Below are 27,374 nucleotides of genomic sequence, written 5' to 3'. Positions count from 1 at the left end.
CCTTATTTATATCATCAAAACCTTCCATAATCTGTACGAATGTAATTACCAAAGTAATTACCGTTCCTGTGTAGTTACAGGATGAGAGCTACACTCGTGGTGTCCCGTCTTCCCAGCACTCTTTATCATATAACTTTTTAAAACTACTGATGGTTTTGGCCATGTGTGTTTGTGTGTGCATATGTGAGCATGTGCATATCTGTGAACTGATAATCCACTGGAATGCTGTCCATTTGTAACGGTATTCTCCCACAATTTTAGTATACAAAAGGAAGGATTGAAAAAAATGTACTCTTTGTTTATTGCACTTATTTTAATGGAAAAGCATACAAAGCAACCAATTAGCAGGCATTTATATAACTCCAGTATCATAGTTATTCAAATTGCAGATTCAGCATATCCAGTCATCACACTTTTAATATGCCCATTTTCTAAAAAAAACATTGCGAGCCAAAAATATATTTATAAATCATGAGAAAAAATGCTGAGATGTAAAGTGACAAGATACTCGGTTTTCAGTACGAGCAAATCTCAAATGTGGAAGAAAGCAAATAATCATATTGCCTAGAAAATAAAAGGAAATTATATATATATATATATTATATATATTATTATATATATATATACAATATATATATTATAATAATAATAATAATAATATATATAACACATATACTGGATGAATAGATACTGTATATGGCACAAAATAATTATAAATATTTTGTAAGGCCAAAAGCTACAACAGAGGAATTAGTAACAAGTGCTTTGGACTATTATGCCATTCCAACAGAATTCAGATACAGTATAGTAAATCTTGAATTACTGTGAATTTGCTACAACCTATTTTTGCTTGTAATATTTAAACATCACCTTTTTAAAAGTGAAAGAGGTGAATTCACACATACACAAGTTAGTACAAGGTAGAGTAATCATTATCATTTTGCATCGTGGTATCTCAAACTATTCTGCAATGTGGAGATTCATGTTTTATTCAGGTGTGAGCAAAAATTAGTACCTTTTGAAGCAACACTTTTTTTTTTTTTTTTTTTTTTTACCATCTACCTAAAAAAGTTTAACATGAGGTTTACAGAAAAAGCACCCATTGTGCCCATCAAAAATGAATTATTCAATATAGTGGTGCTATAAATGATACAAATTGATGATTTACATTTATAAAGGTGTTAAATATATACATGAACAAAATATATTTTAAATTGCATAATTATTGCATGGGAAAAATTTCAGTTGTCCATGCATTCCCAGGTGTTGTTGTAAATAAGCAGTGCAGTGCAATCACAAAATCATAACCAAAATTTACTTGTACATGTGCAAATAAAATTACAAATTTACAATGAACATAACACACACACACATATATACTGATACCTAAATACTGTACTGTACATCTCTGCATAATTACAATTAGGACCATTTGCAGATATTCTTGAAATTGTAACATCAACAGCTTTGCTGATATTCGATGGTATAGAAAATGGACAAGTGTTTCAGGACTTGGGCATTAAGCTTAATGCCGATATTAAATTTGTGGAAGAACTGGAAAATATTTATCTTTTGTCAACTCTTCTAGCTCATGATTATTGTATTACATTAAATACTTTTAAGGCATCGGAAAGGCACTAAATAAGCACATAGAAGTGTTTAATATTTAAAAGTATTAGGTTTGAATCATTCAATCCAATACAGTACAAATAGAGGGATATAATGTTACAGTAAAAGAAAGTGATTTATAAACATTACACTAGATATGTTATCTAAAAACTTTATTTACATCATTCAATTGTAAGACTTTTCACATTAAATCCCCATTTGTGAGACCTGGCTAACTAACACTATTTCTGTTTAAGACTAAACTTGTACAGTAGTAATATAATCATTTCTACAAGTACTATATCTGTGTATCAAGTTTATAGATTCCTACCGTGTTAGTTAAAAAATACTACTTAGACTCCATAAAGGTCACATTACATGGCCTTTTGCCACTCAAAATTTCAATAAATCATACAGAACATTCACACAAAACCTTCTAAAACTGAATACCAGTAAATGCAGTGATCCTACAAAATGGATAATACATAAGTCACATTTAACTGGAAATCATCTTACAAACCAATGAAGTCTTACTGTAGTATTAGAATCTATTTAGCACAGGATTAGCACCCAAGTATTCAGCAGCAACATTTTACTGACTGTGCACAGTAACAGTGCAAGTCCTACAGAGGTCAAGTGGCGGACTGATGCAATGTGCAGCTTTCAACCAAGCTGCAATCATATGCAGTATATCAATAAGACAATTTTTTTTTTTTTTTTACTTGAAATATCCTAAATTTGAAATATGGATATTGAACAGAATTTTGTCTTGGTTATTTTTGTAATTAAAATTTTCAATTCCAGTCGTCCACATGTAAATGCAAAATTACTATTGTGCTATAGTAGCATAATTAATATGGAACAATTGACATCTGTCTAAAGGAAGACAGCTAATAATATGCAAATTTTACACACAAAACACTTAACAATATACAATAAAATGGAACAATAAAGCTAATGAACAGGTAGATACTGGTCATCCCTGCCAATTATACGCATCTGCGTTCATGCAGCTACAACATGTATTAGTAACAAGTAAAAATGGAGAAGGATGATCCATATACATATAACCTAATTTAAATTTAAATGTAAAATCATATTATATACTGTATATATATATGTTTTAGTGGCAAGAATTAATTTAGTATTTTACTTAACTCTACATAATACATTTATAGTCGTTCTTTAATTTATATATTAACCCAAAGTTAATATTTATACAATTTTACTATAGTACTTTTGGCACCTCCATACACCGATAAACATGTAACACAGTACACACCGCTTCTGTGTTGTTATTTTATAGACAGCAGTGAAGACTTGAAGCTTACAGAAATTCATGTAGCACAATACTCTTCACATTACAATATCAGCAACTGTAGATTAGTCATACAAATTCTTGATATAAACATCATGCAAGTAATTTTTTTGTTTTAGGATTTTTGTATTACTGTATTAGGTAATGTACAGAGAGTTTTGATACGATGGGAAATAAAAATGATTTATGGAAGTACGGGTATATTTACAAATAAAATAAAATGCATTCTCATTGAACCACAAACTGAAATAAAGACATAGAAAGTAAAATCGTTGAATAACTAACGTTGTATGCTTCATTACATAATGACTTGTCGGAAATTAAAGCAACATTAACAAGGGCATATAATACAACTATTCAAATTTTCAAAGTTAACCAAAAAATCTTATTTCTTATTTCTAGTAGCAGTGCAAGCTATAATGAAAATAAGGATTATCCCAGACTCTAATTTCTTCACAATCAATTTGCATAGGCTTTGCCCCTCGACACCTGGGCCATGCATATCTAATGTCTTCTGTAACCAATCCACCGACACTGATAGTACATTACTGTGCATTTAACAATACCATAGTGTCTATGTATGAAGTATAGATCATAGGCTTACAGTCCACAGGCTGTTGTTCTGACAAACTAAAATAAACATTGACAACAATAAAAAAAAATCCGTCCCCAAGTTCTTAAATATATGTGGTAGTTGTCTCTATTTTGTTGTCAATATAACATTTGTGCATTGTCAGTTTAAGAGTCCATATATTGCACATAAAGACACCATTGTTGTTTGATGTCCAATAGTATCTTAGCAAGAGAATGTGTAGCTTTCTACTACCACTAGTTAAAACCAAAGTTATCAATACTTGTGTACCTAACACAGGCAACATGAACAAGCAAATGAATGTATGCAGAATCACATCTTAATGACTACAACCAACAATTTTCTTTCCCACTTGCATCACATGCGAGGATTAACTGTTAAAGACAAATAAAATATAGAATGCAGCTAATATATACATTTGTTCTCAGTACAGTATTGTATTCCGTGCACATATATTCAAGGTAAAAAATTTATTTCCTCAAACATTAGAAACAAGGTGTTTTAAGGAGATCCTGCTATTATCTCAACAGCAAAGATAAAACAGGGTGCATTCTTATCAGTGAAAAATTTGAAGTACCGAGGTTTAAGGCCTAATATCATGCCTCTTGGAAAATTTTCACAGCCCAGCACATTTTTGCTATTTGCCTTGACTTTTAGAAGGGTATTTTTTTTGTTTAACATATAACTCCCTCCCCATCCCCTTAAAATAAAAAAGCTTGGTGACAGTGAGAGATGTTGACAGTAATCTTGAGGTTATCTTGAGATGATTTCGGGGCTTTTAGTATCCCTGCGGCCCGGTCCTCGACCAGGCCTCCACCCCCAGGAAGCAGCCTGTGACAGCTGACTAACACCCAGGTACCTATTTTACTGCTAGGTAACAGGGGCATTCAGGGTGAAAGAAACTTTGCCCATTTGTTTCTGCCTCGTGCGGGAATCGAACCCGCGCCACAGAATTACGAGTCCTGCACGCTATCCACCAGGCTACGAGGCCCCAAGGCGAGTAATGATGTATTACATGTAAAACTCTGTACATTAGTCTTTAATTACTGTTAAACTACAGAATATATCTTGATAGGATATACCAGTCTAAGAAGACAAGAGGAATAAATAATAATTGCTTAAACTATTGTCCGAACAAAGTTTCAATGAGACTCCGCCTCCAAGTACAAAATAGAAAATAGGGAAGAAATTGTCGAAAGAAATTGCTAAGCCAGTATGGATACTATATAGTGAATAGAAAATTTGCCCTTAGTAAACTTGGTACAAATTTGTAGATCTTTCTACATGACCTCTAAATAAAGTTAACACATCTTACAAGATCCACTGATTTTTTAAAGTGGTATGGGTGGTGGTGGGAGGAGGGGGAGGAAGGCAGTTCTAAATCTCAAGTCGAGAATATCTGCACATCACAATATTCGTTGGTTCCTAGCATTCTACATTTCATGTTTCAAGTACTTTAGAAATATTCTGAAGATAAAATAAAAATGTTCAAGATTAGATACGTATCTAACTGCAAACGGGTGAAAATGGACACAACTTATTTAACACTATAGCACTCTTTGAACGCAACTTGCGTTCGTTTTTTTCTCTCGAGTCCGAGCATCGGACATGATGTGCGTCAGATAAAATATTTGTATAAAATTCATTTATTATCCGATCGACTTCAGGATAGTTTCAAAATGAGCGCCTTTAGAGTGTGCACAATTTGATACCAAATGAAAGATGTAACAAGAAACTTGATGTCAGAACACTTGAAAGATTTTAAATACGTTTTTGGTAAAAATTTTAAAATATTTGTTAAAATTATATTGATTGTGCTATTATTATGGAACTAGTTTTAAAATGCACGCCTTTAGATTGTGAACAATTTGATACCAAAATGAAAGATACAACACAAATTTGTCAAAACACTGGAAAGATATAAATAATTTCGTGATGATGAGCTTCCAAAATTAAAATATTTGTTAAAATTCCAGTTATTGCTCTATTCTTATGGGAATAGTTTTAAAATACGCACCTTTATATTGCGAACAATTTGATACTAAAATGAAAGACATAACACAAAAATTTATCAAACCGAATGAGTATACACATTAGGTTGCGGTGTGCAAATTGGTACTCGTTCACGGGTAATTTTAGGCTGTGCTGTGGGGAGTCATGCCGTGCTTTTGGACATTATATGCACATACACCTGCAGGGAATTTAATTGCGAACACAATACCAAAACGAACGACATAGCATGAGAATTAAGGTGAGAAAACAAACGAGTATACACATTTCGGTGTCTCCGCGTGTTCGCCCGTACGCAGAGGGCGTGACCTCTAAGTTGGCGGTGCTCATGCCCGAGGCGCGAAAGTGCTAAGAATAAAGAGAGCTACAATGATACCAAATATGGCTAAGAGGATTACAAATGAGCATTTTAGTATTTAAGATCAGTGAATATCCTTCAAACACAATATAGTGGTCCCCAATTCCCTTGTTATAACTTGTAATTAAGTTGTAACATCTTATAATAACGTTTTTATTAAGTATAAAAACATTGTTACAACTTGCTATATCGGTTGTTACAATTGTTAGTGTTAAACCTTGTTCGAATGTCGTTTCGTCGTGTGTTTGGCGGGTAGGTGCCCGAGTTAGTTAACTATTGTGGGACACATTTTGGGGAGGGGTCACTAGATGGCTAGAGGTGCCTTAATAAGCCAAGAGGATTCTTGTCCTCGGTAATGGACACCAAACTAATGCAGACTTTTACAGGACTAGTATTTAATGGTCCATTTACTGTTCTATTGAAAAATCAATGTATAATGTGGAAATGTCAACGGGAAAAAGGAAAAAAAAAGAGGCCAGGAGCACAATCTCGCTTATCCCAATAAAATACACATATAGGCTATCCTTTTCCTAATACAGTAGAGTAAATATAGAAGACCTTAAATTGGTTAAGTAAGGGTATTTTCTGTGTGTGAATTTCCAGATATATTTTTAACTGAACAAAAGGTTAAGTAACATTCATATACCAGTCTATTACTTTGTACATTAAGTACAAAATGGTCATACTGTATATGGACTACTTCAAAGCAATATTACCCCCATCCAAAAAAAACAACAACTATCTTTCAATATACAAATCCCAGCTCCACGACATTAATATAATTTAAAGTACTGTATAGGCAAAACAGAACCTCTAGAGGGGTTTTTTTTTTTTTTTTTTGCTATTCAACACTAATTAAATGGGGCTCGTTGTGACCTACTGAGTGGGATGGACTACACAATAGTTTTCAGGCAGCTGCTGTCTTTTAAATATTACCACAAATATTGGCACATGTAAAGCGCATATTCTTATAGCAAATGACAAACTAAACGTTATTTACAGTATAATTACAGAAATAACATGTTTCGTATAGCTGTCACTTGCCTTCCTTTTAGATACGACTGACAAATCTTACACAGAACAGTAGTACAATATTTTGCAAGGAACTATATGACTAATTATTTACACTACACAAATATAATACTATTTTACTAGACAATTAACAATAAAGTGACACTTATTTCTTCTATCGTCTTTATAATGAAATAGTTTGGATGGTTGATGATCTGAACACAAATATATATCATGGAAAAACTTCAATTATTAGAGAGCAAAAATGTTGGACTGCCTCCTTCTCCCATACTACTTTCACACATACACAAATGTGTGTGCATTATTATTAGCAGCAGACAAAATATAGGAGTGTTTTGAATAATACAGAAGCACTGGGTTGTGACATTGAAGGAATGTTTCCAATTTTATAAAAAATTATCAGTGTTTGAGCTAGGACACCTTGTGAACACCACCACCAAGCCAAAGACTGCATACTTTAAGGCACACAGCCTCTACACAGAAAAACCGGCCACTTTCATTTTGCCTGGCAGGACAATAATGCATTTTGAACAACAAATGCTCTTTCTAATTATTATTCACAAAAACTAATTGGCATTGTTTTAATATTTGTGCTGAACCATCAATAAAGTATCGTCGGTGATGTGCTATGTGGTTCATATGTTCTATAGGTAACTAGAAAATGTGTGCAGATCATGTGTTGATCATAATCCACCTCTGATTTTGTGCAAATCATCAAAATTTGGATTAGTGAGACTATACAGTATTTCCAATGAATTTGCACTAGAGATCTTATTAGGAAACAAAGAACCCCCTGCAAAAAAAGAAGAAAAAATACTTGGATTCCAAAGTACATTAAAAAAATAGAACACACTGGATTATAAAAATCTATTTGTAAGTTTGTAGTAGACTGGAAGCATATTCTTAAGACATTGTACATAGATAAATCTTGATAGAAATGATGAAAAATAACGAGAGAGAGAAGAGAAGTCGTATCTAATATAAAAGAAACAGATTCCATAGTGTACTTAAGGGCACCAGGATGCTAGCTGAATTAAAACAGTATAGAAAAAGGCTAAATCAGCTGCCATTGTTACAATGAGTGGCAGTTGATAAAGCCCGTGGATGAGAAGAGGTGCCTTATTGTACACGTCTTTAATATTATGCAAAGATTGTGATAGGTGAAGAAGCCTCATTAAGGTGTTGACAAAAAAAAAAAAAAAAAAAAATGTATCTCCACTTTACCTTAAGACACAATACATAGGATACAAAACAATCTATCAAAGCTTACTGGTTCTAACATTTGACCCAATGCTTCGCTGGAGATTCGTTCTCGCAACTATAAACTAATTGTCACATACAGTAATTCATTGAACATTAATTATTATACAACCACAGAGAAAAATATTCATAAACAGAATGAAAACCATTTTAGTTTTGTACCAATACAAAATTAAGAGGAACTTGCTTATGTTGTATAAAAACATTAAATACAAATACCACTTGACAATCTCTAATCCTTAGGACCCAATCAACATTTTGGATTGACTGCCATTTCAATGAATGCTTCAGTGGCCTCATTTGTTAGACATTAATCTCAAATGACCCAGTTATCAATTAAATTAGTAGGATTTATGCAAATAACTATATTAATTTAAAAATCATTGTTAAAATTTTGAGAATTTAGTTATTTTGAATTACGATACAAAATTCAGATTAGAATTATCAGATTTTTTTTTTTTTTTTTTAGATTTTGATGTTTGATACCTGCCCCAGCTGGATGCTTATGGTAGTGGTTTGCCACCACGTGCCTGGATTTCATGTTGTTTCTTCAGGCGTTTCTTTAACTCTTGCGGGAACTTTTCATAGCACTTCTTGCATATCTATGGAGAGGAATGGAATATAAAATTTTCGTCAAAATTAAATGTATGGTTTGTTTTGGTATAAGCAATTTAGTAATAATGTGTATGAAGGATATTATGCACATACATGTACATACATGTGAATTGGCAAATGATGCCAATTCACATGTTAAACAGTACAATTTAAAAAAAAAATAACACCTGGATATGGGCTGAATACTGGTGATTAAGGAAGGAATCCCAATCTCTTATCCCAGTATATTTCAAAATATAAGTAATTTCTTTTTAATACAATAGCTTCCTTGTGAATTTGTACAATGTGAATAGCCACTGGAGGCAAGAGCTTCGTCTCCCAAATTAGGTAATACAATATATGCTAAAATAAATAACAGGAATTATTTTTTTTTGTAATTTGGAATTCACCAATGTTTGACACCCTTATTATAAATAACCAATTACAATTTATATGGTAAATAACATTGGCAACTCTGTCATCAAAGTAAACCTAATTTCACTTTACTTAGCCTAACTCTCAAGATGTAGCCCATTAATGATGTCAGTTTTAAAACTTTTAACTTTAGTAAATGAAAAATGTATGTTAACTGGCAGTCAAAAAGGCATATTTATATGATCATGTCACAGATATGGGTGGCTGTCCAACATTTACATGTACTGAACATAATATAAGCATTTGTCCAATCTGTCATTTGTTTAGGAAATAACTTAGCACTGCTACATAGCTTGGTAACTTCTCCTATGGATTGCTGTAAAAAATCTGCTTCTGTATATACATGCAGAAAGTAAATTTATGTACTGTACTCAATAATGATAGAGAAAAGCAAAGTTAGTGCAACCCAATACTTACTGGTTTTTGATCAAACTCGAAGAACTTGGTTTTCTGTGTCATTTTAATGTCACATACTGCACAAGCGAAGTGATGAATGCACCAGGCTTTGTTCAGAGCCATCACCACTAGAAGAAGAAACAATTTCATTATTTAATGAAAGTACAAGTTGTTGCATTATGACTTGGCAATTAACAGAGTATTTGCAGCTGAATAGTGGTTGGAATATTTTATAGTAATATTTAAGTAAGGTGTTTAATTAATAGATATAAAAAATGAATTTTTGGCAGTATCTGGAAAGCAATTCAATTCTGAACAATCTGATGTGGCTGAGCTGTAAGGCAAGAACCTACTTGCCCTAGGAGAGGACAAGGAGGTTGCTTTGCCTTATTTTAAATCTGAGAGGGTTACTTATGTGAGAATGGCCACAGAACTGAAGTTTTTGACCCAACTATTATATTAGATTTTTACCTTAGTAGCTGGCTGTCTGTCTATATAGCACTTCATATACTGTACAATCAATATCTTTGACAAATTTAACTGTTTATGCAAAAGAATAAAAGCTAAAATATAATAATGTAATGCTTCACTAGTTTTTGTACTGAAGAGAATAAATTTACAATACTTAGCCGTCTTATCAATGAGGATCTCGGTAGTACAGTCGGGTTTGTTCTCGACTCGCATTTGAGAATTCCGGGTTGAATCTCGGGCGGGAAAGAAATGGGTGGGGTGCATTTTCTATCACCTAATGCCTCTGTTCACCTAGCAGTAAATAGGTACCCAGGAGTTAGTCAACTTGTTGTGGGATTGCATCATGGGGTCAATAATTCGACCCTAAGGGGAAGAGGACCTCGGTATAAGCCTAACATGTATGTATATAAACTGGCTGTGTGTCTCGACACAATGAATTATAAATTATCAGACATTCAAAAGTAAAATATTTATATTTACCATCTCCATAAATAACTGCATTGCATATGAAGCATAAATTTCCAAATAGCTCATGATAATGAGTCTCGCAGTATGCCATGCCCTTTCGTTCATAGTGACGATTTCCCATGAATGGCTTTTCACACTTGGCGCACACAAAGTGTTCCACGTGCCAATGTTTGCCGAGCGCTGTCACCACACGTTCTTCAATAGGACGACGACATGCACCACAGATGGGAATACCCATTTTGTCATGGCAGCGCAAACAATACAGCTCGTTCTGAAGAAAGAAAAATTATTAATCGTTACAAGACTTCTAACAAGTAATCATACTTTTTTTTTTCTAACTGCATGTGGAAAATGAATCTAGAATTTTAAGAGGAGAAAGCTTCAGAAAATCAGAACTGACATTAGAAGAAGAAAAAAAAGACTAATTGATATAAGGATTAATTAGACTGTAGATCTATCAAGGTAACAGTTGAAGCAAAATATACTTTGAACCTAAAGCATTATAATTTTTGAAGGTACATCTGATTTCTTGCTATCTGAAGTTCAAGAGTACTGCTGCTTGAGTCAAACTTGGAGGTCAAGATTTGTAGTTTCACACTACAATGCATGATTGAAATTGACAAGAATTGCTATTTTTACTGAAGCCTTACCATTTCATTAGCTGTGTATCCCGGTCGACTTTTAACCTCCCTGGCATCAGCTGTCAGCTCATTGCCACACGAAGCACAGTTGAAGTGGTATGGATGGAAGGTGTCTCCCCGCCATCGTAATGGCTGTCCTTCGATTGTTGAACTGTTGAAAGATAAGAAACCTTAGTTTCTTTCATGAGTAAAACTAAGATAACCATTCTGTCTTACTGTATTCATGATGTCTAATGGTTGAAAGAAATACTAGAACACCAGATAACACATTTCACTATACTGATTTTAGTAATGTAAATCCACAAAAAATATAGATTCTATGTCCCTTTTCTTTTGCAAACATTAAATATTAAAAATACTGTAACATGTAATACATACTGGCACTTATGACACATATATTTTCCCTGAGAGTGTGCTTTTACTCTAGCATTACACTCGTGGCAAAGTGCTCGTCCAGCATTTCGGATGAATCCCAGATCGGCTAATTCCTTACTGCAGAGTTCACAAGTAAAGCATCTTGGATGCCAATTAGCATTCATGGCCTTGATCACCCTGCCAATGATGAATTCATCTGAAAAATAATAAGAATTAGCCTATATATACAATACATATTTACATACTGTAATAACAATTAGAAATTTAAAAAAATTATAGTTTCCAGTACTCCAAAGACATCTTCATGGAACGATCCATATACAGTGGTAACTTGGTTTTCGAATAACCCTCTTATTGAATTTTTCGGTTCTCGAGCTCAATTTCTTTGAAACATTCTACTTGGTATTCAAGGTTTCCCTTGGTGCTCGAGTTTGTTGATATATATATTGGCCGACCGAGCAGGTAGTGCGCTTTAGTTTACCAGTGTCTCCTGGCTAGTAACGCCCGTGCTTGAACTCTTTGTGAAGAATTTCATAGTATTTGTGCTTTTTTGGTTTCTGAACATAAAAATTATTATGTATCATGCCATGGGTTCCAAGAAAGTCAGTGGTAAAGTTCAACCTAGGAAAATAGTTGAGGATGACGATAGAGGAAAAACAAGGTCATTCATAGTGAGACAATGTGATGTCTTGCTACAGACAAGTGTTAAATTGTAGGAAAAAAACAAGTGTCTATAGACAGATTCTTAGTAAGACAAGCAAGCAGTGAGCCACAACCAGGTCCTAGTGGTATGCCTGCAAAACGTGAGGAAGAGTACCCCAGAAATGTCATCACTGTTATAATGGAAGGGAGACTCCCCTTCCAAACACTAACATCTCTCTTCCTGCTTCCTTCCTCACCGTCTTCCATATGCCAACAAGAGTCCTCAACAGAGGTAAGATATACGTCTTATTGTACTATAGTACAAAATATGAGTAGTAGTATGTATAAAATGTAATTTTAATTTCATATTTTTGGGGGTGTGGAACGGATTAATTCAATTTACATTATTTCTTATGGGAAAATTAGTTTTGGTTTTTGAATTTTTGGTTTTCGAACCGTCTCTGGGAACGGATTAAATTTGAAAATGAAGGTACCACTATAGAAATATTAAGTAGTGGAAAATGATACAGTTGATCATCAGGCACAATTAAAATCATTGCATTATCTCAGTAAATACTGTATCTACATGACTTGTTTAATTTTATAAACAGTTGATTTCACATTATTGGGGGACAGAAAGCCTGTTAGGCTTACCGATATCCCCCAAGGGTACTATACAGACCTTCCAAAGCAGCTGTCATCAACCGGTGGTCCGTGAGACAAATTGATTTGTGAATTTTCTTTAACTGTTATATTTAATGGCTTCACATAGTTTGACTTTAATACTTATCATTTCTTGTTTGGTGGAGTGCAGGATTTCAAAATATGAATTTGGTGATCAGCGAGCTTTAAAAGGTTGGTGACTACTGTTCCTTTCTAAAGAATAAAACCCACAACAGTTGCCAAACTCTTGGGTATCTATACCCTATTATACGAACGGAAGCATCTGATGAAAGGAAATGTATCCAAACGTCTCTGTCCTGGCCCCAAGAACTGAACCAAAGACCATTCAGTTGTGACTGGACTATACTACCCACATTTCGTTATTACAGTACCAGTTATACTATACAGTGGTACCTCGGAATGCGATTGTCCCTGTATGCGAGGTTTTCGGAAGGCGAGGTGTATTTACTCCAAAAATTTGTCTCGGAAGGCGATGGTTACTTCGGGAGGCGAGTTTGGACGCGAGTTTGTTGATACGCGTACAGCCGACCTAGCGCGTGGTGGTTCGGCGATCGTCGCCCCTCTGTTTACCATTGTCTCGCGCTCAGTGACTACCTCCACATCAATTCTTGTCGCGGATTTTCAGTGTTTTGTTGGATTTTTGGTGATTTGTCTATACAATTTGTTATTATATATCTCACCATGAGTCCCAAGAAAGCCAGTGGTAAGGATAAAGGCCAGAAAGCTCATGTGAGGATGACAATAGAGGAGAAACAAGAGATCATTCGGAAGCATGAGAACGGTACACGTGTTGTTGAACTTTGTAGGCAGTACAAGAAAGCCACATCAACAATATGCACTATACTTAAGAAGAAAAATAAGATTATGAGTGCTAATGTGGCAAAAGGAGTAAGAACATTAATGGCACAAAGACCACAAATACTTGAAGAAGTGGAAAAGTTGTTATTAATTTGGATACACGACAAGGAGTTGAGGGGTGATAGTGTTTCGGAGGCCATGATTTGTGAGAAAGCCAGGGTGTTGCACGAAGACCTTCTAAAGAAGACCCCTGCAACGAGTGATGCAGATAAGAAAGAGTTTAAGGCAAGCAGGGGCTGGTTTGAAAAATTTAGAAGTGGTATCCATAGTGTTACAAGGCATGGGGAGGCAGCCAGCTCAGACAAACCAGCCGCTGAACGATTTATTGACGAATTTAGAGTTTGCAGAGGATGAGGGATACCTACCGCAACAAGTGTTTAATTGTGACGAAACAGGACTGTTTTGGAAAAGAATGCCTAAGAGGACATACATTACCAAGGAGGAAAAATCCTTGCCTGGACACAAGCCTATGAAAGATAGGTTTACGCTTGTGCTGTGTTCAAATGCGAGTGGCGATTTGAAAATTAAACCCTTGCTAGTGTATCATTCTGAAAATCCAAGGGTTTTCAAACAGTATAATGTGCAGAAAACCCGTTTGTGTGTGATGTGGAAGTCTAATAAAAAAGCATGGGTCACTAGGCTTATTTTTTCGGAGTGGGTGAATGAAGTGCTGTGCCCTGCCATAGAAAAATATCTGCAGGAGAAACAATTGCCACTCAAAGCCGTGCTTCTCCTTGACAATGCTCCTGCTCATCCTCCAGGCTTGGAAGATGATTTGATGCCTCAATACAATAAATTCCTCACAGTTAAATTCCTTCCTCCTAACACCACTCCTCTAATTCAGCCTATGGACCAGAAAATCATAGCGAATTTTAAGAAACTGTATGAAAGGGCACTTTTCCGGAAATGTTTTGAAGTGACTGAAGCCACAAACCTCACCCTCAAAGAGTTCTGGAGAGAGCATTTTAACATTTGTAGTGCTTTAAAACTCGTTGACAAAGCCTGGCAAGAAGTGACTCAAAGAACCCTGATCTCTGGCTGGAGAAAATTGTGGCCTGAAGGTGTGAGAGAACTAGACTTTGAGGGGTTTGAGCCTATAAATGATGCGCCTATTGTTGAGGAAATTGTTAGTCTAGGACAGCAAATGGGCTTGGAATTGGATGGTGATGATGTGGAGGAGTTGGTGGAAGAACACAACGAAGAACTGACCACCGAAGAACTCCTAGCCCTTCAACAGGAACAGCAAGCCAACACAGCAGCGAATGATTCTGCAGTGGAGGAGGAGGTGGCAGCAGCACCAACAGCACCAGCGAGTGTCCCTTCTGCAGTAATTAAGAAGGTGTGTCAGATGTGGGAAGAGATTCAAACAACTATTGAACATACTCACCCAGACAAAGCTGTAGTAGGCCGTTGTCTTAATCTTTTCAATGACAATGTGATGCCTTACTACAGAGAGAGCTTGCGAAGAAGGGAAAAGCAAGCTTCCATGGACAAATTTGTGGTGAGGAAATAGAGCAGTGAGCCTCAACCAGGACCTAGTGGCACTCAGGTTAAACGTCCCAGGGAGAGCACACCAGAAAGATCCTCACTGCCTGATGTGATTATGGAAGGGGACTCCCCTTCCAAACAGTAACTCCTCTCCTCCTCCCCCCTCCTCACCATCTTCCATACGCCTACAGCACTCTTAGGTATAAAATTAGGTATAAAATAAGTATATATTAGGTATACCTAATATAAATTAGGTATAAAAATTTAGTTTGATGTGGGGTTTTTGGGGTAGTCAGGAACGGATTAATTCATTTCCCTTTATTTCTTATGGGGAAATTAACTTAGGAATGCGAGTTTTCGGAAGGCGAGGCGTCTCCAGGAACGGATTAAACTCGCATTCTGAGGTATGCCTGTAGTTACCATTGTTATTACCAGTTATACTAACGTTACCATTGTTATTACCAGTTATACTATAGTTACCATTGTTATTACCAGTTTTACTATCGTTATTACCAGTTATACTATCGTTATTACCAGTTATACTATCATTATTATCGTTATTACCAGTTATACCATCCTTTTTTTTTTTAAATCAAATTCAAATGCCAATAATTTACATTACGACACTGAATACTGGCAACTTTTCCCTGTATCCTAAAATTTAGTGCATAAAAATAAATTACTTACTGCACTTGCCACAACATGGTGCAAAGAGAACTTGAAAGTCATGTTCACAATATTTACGGCCTTCAAACTCGTAGAACACATCATCAGGGAATGGACGAAAACACTGTGCACACCTGTAACATACCGTAATACATATAATACTGTACATCCAGTGCTGAGGATGCCATGCCAGGTGTACAAATAATAGTGGTAGTAGTAGTAGTAGGCATCCATCAGTCTCGGGAGACCATGGAGTTGCGCTCTGGTTGTCGGTCTGGAGTGGCCGACAACCAACCACAACAATAATAGCAAGTTTAGGAAATACAGTATAAATAGACTATCCAAAAGGAAATGGGAAAACAAAGTAATTACATTCTCTGAAGTGTCAAAACTAATACATTACTTTTAAAGTACTGTACATTATATCAAATAACGTACTTAAACTTATTCTTATATATATTGGAATTTATACACGTTACCAATTCAGCTCTTAACATTTAGCTTATCATTTCTCTTTTTTTTTACACATTAGCTGCCTGTGATTTCCTAAATGCTTTTTCCATGCTCAACTATCAGTTTAAGACAAATATTACAAGGAAACAGTAAATTTAGTTTACTAGTTTTGACATCACATATGAATCTGTACTTTCCTACCTTCATATTACAAAATGAAATATCAAATAATTTGACATTATGAAAAGGTAAAACTCTATATACAAAAACAAATATAGTAGCAAGAAGTTTCAGGATTTTTAAATAGTATTGGATATGGAATTCCTATTGGGAAGAGGAAGAGGCAAGGATTTAGGGCTCATGCTAGGTACTGAAGCCAATTAGGTTATTCAGTACCGTGTTTTTTCCAGAACATGACTCTACAATCATTTCACATCCATATAGGGTTATCTTGAGGTTATCTTGATGATTTCGGGGCTTTTTCAGTGTCCCCGCGGCCCGGTCCTCGACCAGGCCTCCACCCCCAGGAAGCAGCCCGTGACAGCTGACTAACTCCCAGGTACCTATTTACTGCTAGGTAACAGGGGCATTCAGGGTGAAAGAAACTTTGCCCATTTGTTTCTGCCTCGAGCGGGAATCGAACCCGCGCCACAGAATTAAGAGTCCTGCGCGCTATCCACCAGGCTACGAGGCCCCCTCCATTAATCCAGGTCCCAGTTGCTACAGAGTGCATTATCAAATGGAGCTAAGGAGCAATGCTCGATGCTTAGTTGTCTTTTCTTGAACATGCTTATGAGACAAGTATACTATACCACACCACACCACACCACAGAGTGATCCAAAATTCTGGTAATGCTTATTCTGTAACTTCTCTAGAATGACACAGAAGGTAAAGATGCCTGAGAAATGTTACCAGACTATCTTGAGAGCTTTCTCTATTTCTCTCCAACAACTACTTCTACACTGTATAATGAAAATACTGTATTAAAATGATAAACAATTTCTTTAAATTCCAACAATACAGTACTGTACTTTGTAAATCATTAACTTTTCTTGATTTTATTCATTAACCTATACAAATATGAAAACTATGCTGCTAGACCCATATAAAAAACAGTATGTACCCAAGATATGTCCAAATTCCATAAAATTTAGTTAGGCTATTCTATATCCAGTAATGTATAGAAGTGCACATCTGCCAGTCATGCAAGTACTGTAATGACATTAATTATGCAATTCCATTTTCAGGCCACAATAAGAGTTCTTGTGGTGTATTCAGTAAAATTCACCTGTTACTACATTTATAAATACAGTACTTCAAAAGTCTTTTCAGTCTTTTTAAGAAGGGAGGGGGAATTATCAGGAAAAAACACCAAGCCATTACAGCTATATAGCACTTGGACGGGGTCAGGATAACGATTTGGGATGGAACACGGGAAATGAATGGTGCCTAAACGACTTAAGACAGTCGCGGATTGAACGCTGACCTGCTTGAAGGGAGACCGTCGCTCTACTGTCTAGCCCAAGAGCAGATGTATTTTAAATGTCTAGAAAAAAATTTCCATGTGAATGTTCCCTCACGGATGGGGACTTGTCCGAGGAAGCCAAGCTATAGGTTACTTCTCTAAACACACATCTACCTATCACCACTACATTTGCTACCAACCAAATACAAAGCTGATTGAAATTGAAATAAGTTTACTGATGTAAAATACACACAAAGGGATGAGGTAGCTCAAGCTATTCTCGCCCCGTTCAGTACATCGTGTTAATACATACATATACACACATCACAAACAATAAACATATTACCAAACATTCTGAGAGATAAACATCTACATTTCCTCCTTTACACAAGTAGTATGGTATCAGACGTACACACAAATACTTTTATGACCTAGGTATACTGATAGTGCTGCATTATAACAACTAAACGTATGATGACACAGTATCATGAGAAAGATCTGCTACTTAGAATTCTACACTTTAGATTGTTTGAGATACTTTGCAATATTGTGTCAATATGGTATACAATACAAAGCATGCAATTTTCTCTTAAAAATTTACTTCATCAATTTTATAGAAACACAGGTGAGTAGGTTGCTTACACAAAGCACTGGGTGTGCCACAGCTGTCCATTTGAATTAACGATCTTCTCCTGGGGTTCAAAGCCGTCCCCGCACCGAGTGCAGGTCATGGACCCCAGAGACATGATGTGAAGACTGCAAAATATCCAAACATGATCAATTATTCCATAATCTATCATAAATTAGTTCAAACAAAATATAAAAGTAACAGTAATAAAGATCAAAAATTGAAAACTGATCTATTAACCCATTTAATGGCTATGGCAGTAAAAATGAAACTACTACTGTACATACAATCCAGAAATGTCAAATTTTATTAACAACCACTAAAATGAATTAATAATGGTGTGCAGATTAGGTACCCCTGTATTTGTATTGAGACAGCTTGTGGTCGGGTTAAGAATATTAGAGAAAGGTGAAAACCGAGTGCATTTTACAGTACTGAATAGAATAAATGGAGTATGGTATGTCATATGGAGTACTATATCATGTCCAATATTTTTAAATAGTGCTACATGTTGGATTTGATGTAAACATATGAAGATTGTCCAGCAAGAACATCATAAGGTTCATGTAGTTTATATAAAGGTTTTTGTTGATGTTGGCGATAGAATGGTCCCAAGCGTGAATGTAGGCGGAATGAAATTTATAACAGAGCAACTTGCTCGGAGAGCAGAGCAACTTCAGACATTAACTAGTAGCACATCTCTACAGGTATTTATATTAATGATTCTAAATATATTGAGATGTGTGATTGACAAAAGGAATTTGTGCAAGTTGGGAGGGAAAGTGGGCAATGCAATTAAATCCTTATTTAGAAAAAATAAGATAAAACTCAAGGGTTGTATGAAGGAGGAGTAATGCTTACCCTTCTATATCCCTTTATTTATGGATGCATGAATATGAAAAACCATGAATATTAGAGCAGTGGAAATATGCAATCTGAGAAGCACGTCTTGCATTAGGAACAACACACTGACATAAGTGAACCAAGATGGTTCAGTCAAATTGAAGAAATAAATGATAACAATGGTGGAGGGAGAATGAGTATAGGAGAGGAAGACGAAGGCCAAAACCTTGGGCAGTCATTGTGAGTGTAAAAAAGCAGATACTGTACTGAGTGTGAATAGCGCACGAGCTGTATCAGAACATTCATGATGGAACTTTGAGTGATTAACAGGGTTGTTAGTACAGTACAGAACACTCCTGATATACTGTGCACCTAATTTCATAGGGGCAGTGAGGTCCTGCTTTGTATGATTTACTGATGTGTTGTTATGCTATGTACTGTGATATGAGGAATGAATGGGTTATATTTTTAAAGCCCTTTAGACTTCGTTTCATAAATGGCTCCACTAATTTCTTTGGGAAATAACTCCTCACCCAATGTAAGTGGGAAACAGGGGTTACAATGATTATTAGTATCAGTTTTTTACAAAAATTTTAATGTACATGTCAATCATAAATCTCAGTATAACATTCAGCAGGGAAGAGAACATTACATTCTTTTCTTCATCTATGACTATCAAAGCAAGTCACACAAAAGCTTACTCAACACACAATATAAAACTTCAAATGCTTCATGGTTTAACAGTATTAGATTTATCATCAACTCGGAGAATAAAGAAATAATGAATTGACATTAAATTATTTATGTTTTAGTTATCAATCCTTTTCCTTTGATTGAAAACCCATTAAAAAATATCCTTTACTGTAAAAAAGTGTTTTCTCTGTAAAAAAAATATAGAAATTAAACATAAAATTTGCAAAAAGATTCTCAACTAAGAAAAATAACCCACACATTTATAGATATAATCAAATCAAAACAGATATCCATTAGGAGAGTTAGGAATATATTAATACAGTAGCTTATGGCAGTTATAATATGTATTCCATAATAAAAATATACATACAATTTAAAATACTGGTTATGGTAATGTTACATTTTTCATTAAATTGTAAGAATTAGCACACAAGACACAAACAACACACTAAATGCAACACCAATATAAATACAATATACAATAAAAAAATGCATAAAATACAAAAATACGAATCTAATAGGATGAAAATGTATACCAATATGCTATTTACAGAAGGAAATTTGTAAGATCCAGAATAAATCATTTGGCCTGTGTAAATTTGTTTAACTCATTCTTAAGTTGAATAATAGCCATTTACCTTTAGTACAATTGCTATAAAAAGAGTTTCTGGGCATGTAACTTGATTTAGGAAGTGTGTAGAGATATGCTACTAAATGGCAACTGGAATTTAAATACATAAATTATACTGAAAGGTTAAAGCAAATTAGAACCAACTTCTCGGGAAGAAAATAGGAAAAGGGGTAGTATGAAATGATTTATAAGCTTATACAGTATACTCATCCAGCTATTGGTACAACAACAAATGAATGTTAAGTTAGAAATAAAATATTGCAGATATGAGAGAGTATTTCTACTTAAGCCGCTGTAGGATAAGTTAGCGCGTGCAAAAAGGCATAGAAAACTTGGAAGAAAACTGTTATAGGCCTATATGTGTAAAGAAAGATCAGACACAAAGTTCTATCCTATATAATTACAAAGGAGTAATCACATGTGCCCAGTGTCTGCACACCTTCACACACTGCTGGAAAAGGGAACTCATACGAAACCAGCCAATCGAGGCACGACACAATTACCTGGGTGATTTATGATATAAGGAATGTTTTCAGATTTAACTACTGCATTACATTTTACAAACAAAAACAACCACCCTATTAATTAAGTCACATGATATATATACTTCAAGTATTCACTGATAACTAAACTCAAATTTGCATTCATTTGAAAAAATTCAAGCTTCCATAACTTCAAAAACCTGTTAATGCTACTGGATCACCTTGCAGGTGGTGAGAAGCTCGGAGGTCGCTCACTGAGTGCCTGTGCTATGTCTAGATTTTCTATGAACTGGTTTCGAAATTCTTTCTCCAGTTCTGGAGTGAGCATGTTTGTTACACGTTTGTTGGCAAAATTTTCACCGAGGTCAATATCTTCTGCTGCAAAACCATGTCTTCTTGGAGGTTTCGGAACAGGGTTAACCTGCTCGTAGTCTGATGGAGCTGTACTTTGTGTATTGGTACCCGAATACAAATGCTGCGAAGAGCAAGTAGCACCATCTGCATTTTCATTAGGTTGAATGGCACAATTCCTGCGACGATTATACAAGTGACTCGCCTCCAATTCCAGAGCCAGTTTGTTTTTCTTCCGATTCATTTTGTTATAATTACAATAATTTAACTGACTTTACAACACTAATGGGTAAAGCAAGTAAATCTCTGTTTAATTTTCCCCAAATTATTATCAATAAGCAAATTTGGGGTTTTGATACAAGTTGCTGTATATACTTGTAACAATATACATATATAAATTAAAATATGTAATATGAAACTCGGGTAGCACGGTCGACTGAGGTAACAACACCTAACTAGAGTACTGTACTGTTATCAGGAGACGTTGCTTATCTATTGGGGGACATTTTATTACCAATATGTTCCAGATATAGGAATTTTTAAGATCTTTTGTAGAAGATACCTTTTAATAGTTAATAGAAAATTTACTAAATAAAATAAACATACACAAAGTAAATATTAAATGCTCAATAATGAAATTATTTGGGAAACTTATCTGGCTAAATGGTAACTTAATCTTTCACAATATATTACTTATCAGAATGATAACACAAAGAGCAGGCACAGTGTACATCACTGATGGTTCTCAATGAAAACAACATTTTAACAATGTACATGTGCTGTTTAAAAACATAATGTACTGAACTAATAGGGGCTAAATTTAGGTAATCTCCAAATACACTATATTAGGCAAATGTCAAAAGTATTGCTTTTAACATACAAGTGGGGGAAGGGAATAGAACTATCAGGGGAAAGCGCCAAGCCATTACGACTATATAGGCAAATGATGGAAGTGAATATTATTAATCATAACAATACAACAAAATTACCAATATTTTGTCTTTTCTATATACTAATCTTTACATTTCAGTCCCGCATCATTCACATGCATTGAACACTCAATAAATTCAGTGGGGCCCTACTTTTACAAACATTAACTGCTGTTCAATATTAGCACATAAAAATAGAGGACACTACAAAAGACCAACTGGACCATTCACGGTAGCTTCTATTTCTGTCCAACCATGCATACTTGTATATATATGTCTAACCTAAGCTTGAAGCAATCTTGCGGCCCTAGTGTTACCCAGAATTGTGTTAAATACGCTTTTACCAACCTAGTACACTCTTTGCCTCCATCACTATTTCAACTAGTTCATTTCGGAATCGAAGCTTATCCAAATTGTATCCAATGATGTGTGTTCTAATTTTTAAATATAATTTTAAAAATTAATATTCCCTCCTGTTATACTCTTGTAGCTATTTGTACACTTCAATCACATACCGCATTACTTTTTTATTTTCTACAGAATGTAAATTAAGTCTTCTTGATCTCTCTTCATAAGGGAGGTTCCTAATAGGTAGAAATAACTAGTCATCCTATAATAACACTATTTTTTTTTAAGAGGGTCTGATTACACCTATGTTTATATACGCTAGTAGGTATTTATAGTTTTTTATAACCACTAGATATTAATCTTATTTTGAACATTTGGTTCCCATTGTCAGGGGTCAGAAGCCTGTTAAATGAGGCCTTTTTCAGCATCAAGGTTTCCTTAGACCAGGGGGGTTCTTAAACTTTGGGTATGTGTACCCTTGGTGCTCTCTCTAGTGCTTGTATGTTATAAGATTGCTCCATTGATTGGAGCAAACTTGGAGCACATACACAAAACAATTGATACAAATTGATTAAGTTTTCCATTTAGAAAAGACCTGGGAAAATATTGGTTGTTGATATATGGGACAAATTACTGGGTAACACAGTAAACGTGGTATCACTGAATTGTTTGAAACAAATTTTAGACATGTATATATGAATAAGTTTGGTTGGGTATAAATAGGAGCTGTTTCACATGGGCCAATAGGCTTTCAGCAATTTCTTTTATTATGTCCTCATAAAATGTGAACAACTATTTCAACTAGTGACACTGATATATCAAATGAGCATGGAAAATAAAAAAATGAGAGAAGGATATTACCGCACAACACCCCACCCCATCACTTGGTGCCATACCACTGTATCTAGCCACCTCACCACCAGCCAATTAAAGAAGCCAAACTTAAGAGTCTCTTACAGCTAAACCCGAGTATGTATTTGTGCTCCTCATGTGTTTGTTTACAACCTAAGAATATATTCTTTTATTCAAGCATCAGGAATATTGTTAATTGTTTTTAATGTACATCTCGAGGATTAAAAAATATTCCCAAATCCAATTTAAGATATTCCCTCTAATATTATGCATCTGTACCTTCCTAATCTATCTTTCCAGAGATATAATATCAGGGGCTTTGCTGAAGTCCAGATATATTTGGTGGTATGATTTAATTTATATCAAATGATGTAATCAACTGGTGATAAGGATTTCAATGTGACCCTTCCAGAATCTCAAAATTTATATTTTTTGATATCCAAATTTGTGTATCAAAAAATATCTGTTGCATCTACGAGTTTTGGCATTGGTGGCTTTGTAGTTAAGCGGCGGGCCAGCAGAGACTATGGGTGCACTGCCATTTGGTGGTAGTCAGGCACCTCAGTTAAATTATTTACCCAGCAGCAATGATTGCTTGCCTGGCTTCTGGTAGGAGACCGATGGTTCACAACACACAGAGATCACACTAACGTGATGCATCAAATGAACAAATCCACAAGGGCCGTGACGAGGATTCGAACCTGCGTCCGGGAGCATCCCAGACACTGCCTTAATCGACTGAGCTACGACAGGGTTAAAAGGGTTGAAACCGAAGTTCTACTGAACTTACTGGATCCCGTAGCCTCTCTGAGGCACAAACCGGGCTTTTACACAACCCCCCCCCCCTGCACCTGAGCTATGTCAATAGGCCGTTCTCCCTCTTCGCCCTTACATCATCACACACAGAGATCACACTAACGTGATACTTAAGTTGTGTGAAAGCCCGGTTTGTGCCTCGGAGAGGCTACGGGATCCAGTAAGTTCAGTAGAACTTCGGTTTCAACCCTTTTAACCCTGTCGTAGCTCAGTCGATTAAGGCAGTGTCTGGGATGCTCCCGGACGCAGGTTCGAATCCTCGTCACGGCTCTTGTGGATTTGTTCATGGTTCACAAGTTCCTGGTGTGTAGAGCTAAAGTTTGGTATTACCAGTCTATAAACTCGGGGAGCTACTGAGGAGTCTCTCAGAAAAAACTTTCTTCAGCAGCGTATGAATATACGCTAACATACACTAACTACAGTAAATATACGTGGTGATAAATTTATACATTACAATACTGACTGATGAAAACCATGGATATGAAAAAATGTACAGTATTCATTTTAGCAGCATTAAAAATTATATATCCTGTGATATGTAATAAAGTGATTTGCAATCTGCATCTGGATATGTAATAAACTTTATTGAGTAATAAACTTGAATATCTTTATTGGGACATGTATGAAGTTTCAACTTTATGTACACTGATATAGTATCACAAAATACAAGAAAAATATGAACACCAAATCAATTCATATTACATGAACAGAACATTAATATACAACTGACTCCACCCCCCCCTTTAATGTTAGTGGCACCTCGATTAACGAGTTTAATCCATTCCGGCACTGAGCTCGTCATGTGGAAAACTCGTCTTGCGAAACAAAACTATCTTAAAAGGTGTCAGAGAACCAGCGGAAATGCTCGTTAATCGAGGAAAAGCTCGTTAGTAGAGACAAATGTTCTGCGAGTGGCTTGCTTGTTACTCGAAATGCTCGTAGATAGAGCTGCTCGTTAATCGAGGTGCCACTGTACAAATACCTAAAATCTTGTACCAATTTTACAGAACAAAAAAGCATTATACAACATTGGCTGTACATTACATAACAGAGAACATTCAAACTATTCCTTACATTATACAACACTACACCAAGCCACCTTAAAATGAATGCAGTAAACAAGCAGTGTCCAAGCACACATGCTTATTTTGACAATGCCAGAAAAAAAAAATTGACTTCAAGGGCTACTTAAAATGTATTTAACACAAAGGCAATTTACAAATACAGTATCTGGCTAAGGCTGAATATGATGCCACCTCCTTAAGAAGAGGAGATTTCCAGAAGTTAGACCTCGAGCAGTAACAGATGAAGTGTAAGCCATAATGGTCATTTAGAAGCCTGGGCTAAGCCAATGCAGTACTGGGTATGAGTAAGATCATTGCATTAGAATTCAAACCTATATAGGCTTGTTGTATGCTGATATGATTACAGTATGGAATTATGTCATGGCTACAAATGCATATGGATATATATATATATTAATGACATTATTTTAGCTTTTTAGATATGCTTTTATTATTAATTTGTTTAGCCTGTAATGAATATAAAGGTGTATTTTTAAATTAGTAACTTAATGGAAGACAAAAGAAGTCAAAGGTCTCATAGCCAACTTTCCTTTAAGATGTAAATTATTATACAGTACATTAACAGCATATCGAGTTCAGTGTTTAGGGTTCTTAAAACAGTTTAAATAAACATTAATATAAACATGAAAATAAATAAAAAGCACTAAAACTATATGTGGGCCATAACTTGTCAAAACTTACACAAATACTGTAGTAACAATGAAAAACAAATTAAATCTAAATTAGAAATTTATTGAAATAAACATTCTGCATCTTTTCAAAATCTAGTTATCAAAATGTTTGAAGCTTGATTCATGCCAAATACTGTACTTAAAAAGTAAACATGATAAATGCTAAACATTATTCTTTAGTTAAATATAGAAAATTAGCATATGCTGTTTTCAATCAATAAAAACTGCATACGAATGTCATAGATTACATAAAAGCTTTGCATTGTAAAACGCATACATCAAACTGCTTCAAAAATAGAGAAGTAAATCGTATAATACCGCTACAACAACTTAGGGCCCACATTACTAGTGATTATTGCCATGAGAGAGACCAAACAATTACACCCACACTTGCAAGTTGCTGCTATTAGTACAACATCAAATTATGGAGAGCCGACTTACCCCGGCATCTTTCCAGGGTAATCTACAAACAACCCTGGAATAGAGGAAGTCAAGGACAATTAAGATAAATTTTAAAGTCAAACCCAAATTTATTTTTAAATCTTTAGAGACAAATTATAATGGATCTATTTGTCCTTAAAATTAATGCTACAAATGCTGTGACCAACTTTATTCATAAATAATATTAAACTGCTCCCATGACAGCCTTGTGGATAGAGGTTACATATCATGCAATTAATAGCAAAATAAAAAATAAGAGTTGAAAGCTACCCTGTTTTATTTAATGCAATAAATCAGGCATTGAAAAAAAATAATTGAAAATAAATATCTTTTGTATGTTTTGGGTGAAGTTTTTCGTGTTCCAAATTCGTTTCAAAATTTAAAACACTAAATTTATAAAAAATATAAATATAAGATGTACTACAATTGTATCGTTTGACTATAAAAGCGGATGCATGTGAATAATAAAGTCTTTCACATACTGTACCAATAAATAATTTAAAAGAAAATTATAAAGAAAACACTATACAAAACCCACCAGTGAATTGTATTAAAACAAAGATGTGCATGCACAAGACAAATATTTAAATAGTGAATACATAACTTGATTAAGTACTGTATACAAGAAAATAGATTATTTATTATAATGAAACCCACTCTCCTGGTGGGGCCCTCGGCACTGTTGGTCCAGCCAAGAGCCAGGGAGATGCACCAGGCCTCAGAGACCCACTGTTGCCTACAAGTAGCAAAGACCAGAAGCTCGTTCTCACTCTATAAGGCAACGAGAGC

General features: G+C 35.1%; 2 protein-coding genes across 5 annotated transcripts in view; one reads left to right on the top strand and one right to left on the bottom strand.

Moving 5' to 3' along the window:
• The window catches only part of LOC123768641 (single-pass membrane and coiled-coil domain-containing protein 4 homolog), a 158,173-nt gene that overhangs the window by 17,236 nt on the left and 113,563 nt on the right, over positions 1-27,374 (top strand). The window lies entirely within an intron of this gene.
• The window catches only part of stck (LIM zinc finger domain containing stck), a 29,674-nt gene continuing 2,594 nt past the window's right edge, over positions 295-27,374 (bottom strand). The window contains exons 2-9 of one of the 3 annotated variants that reach the window (XM_045759268.2): positions 26,586-26,619; positions 18,458-18,571; positions 15,918-16,030; positions 11,562-11,754; positions 11,193-11,334; positions 10,555-10,813; positions 9,625-9,731; positions 295-8,780 (exon numbers count right to left, since the gene is read on the bottom strand). In XM_045759268.2, the coding sequence (XP_045615224.1) occupies positions 8,682-8,780; positions 9,625-9,731; positions 10,555-10,813; positions 11,193-11,334; positions 11,562-11,754; positions 15,918-16,030; positions 18,458-18,571; positions 26,586-26,593 (1,035 nt within the window). In that variant the 5' untranslated portion in view covers positions 26,594-26,619 and the 3' untranslated portion in view covers positions 295-8,681. Of the gene's footprint in view, positions 8,781-9,624; positions 9,732-10,554; positions 10,814-11,192; positions 11,335-11,561; positions 11,755-15,917; positions 16,031-18,457; positions 18,572-21,313; positions 21,896-26,585; positions 26,620-27,374 lie in introns of those variants that run through there. The other 2 variants (XM_045759267.2, XM_069316374.1) reach the window with 2 other exon arrangements.

This window comes from Procambarus clarkii, chromosome 83, assembly GCF_040958095.1.
Source record: "Procambarus clarkii isolate CNS0578487 chromosome 83, FALCON_Pclarkii_2.0, whole genome shotgun sequence".
Taxonomy (NCBI): Eukaryota; Metazoa; Arthropoda; class Malacostraca; order Decapoda; family Cambaridae; genus Procambarus; species Procambarus clarkii.
Note: the sequence above shows the minus strand (reverse complement) of the source record. Positions and strands in the feature narration are given on the sequence as shown.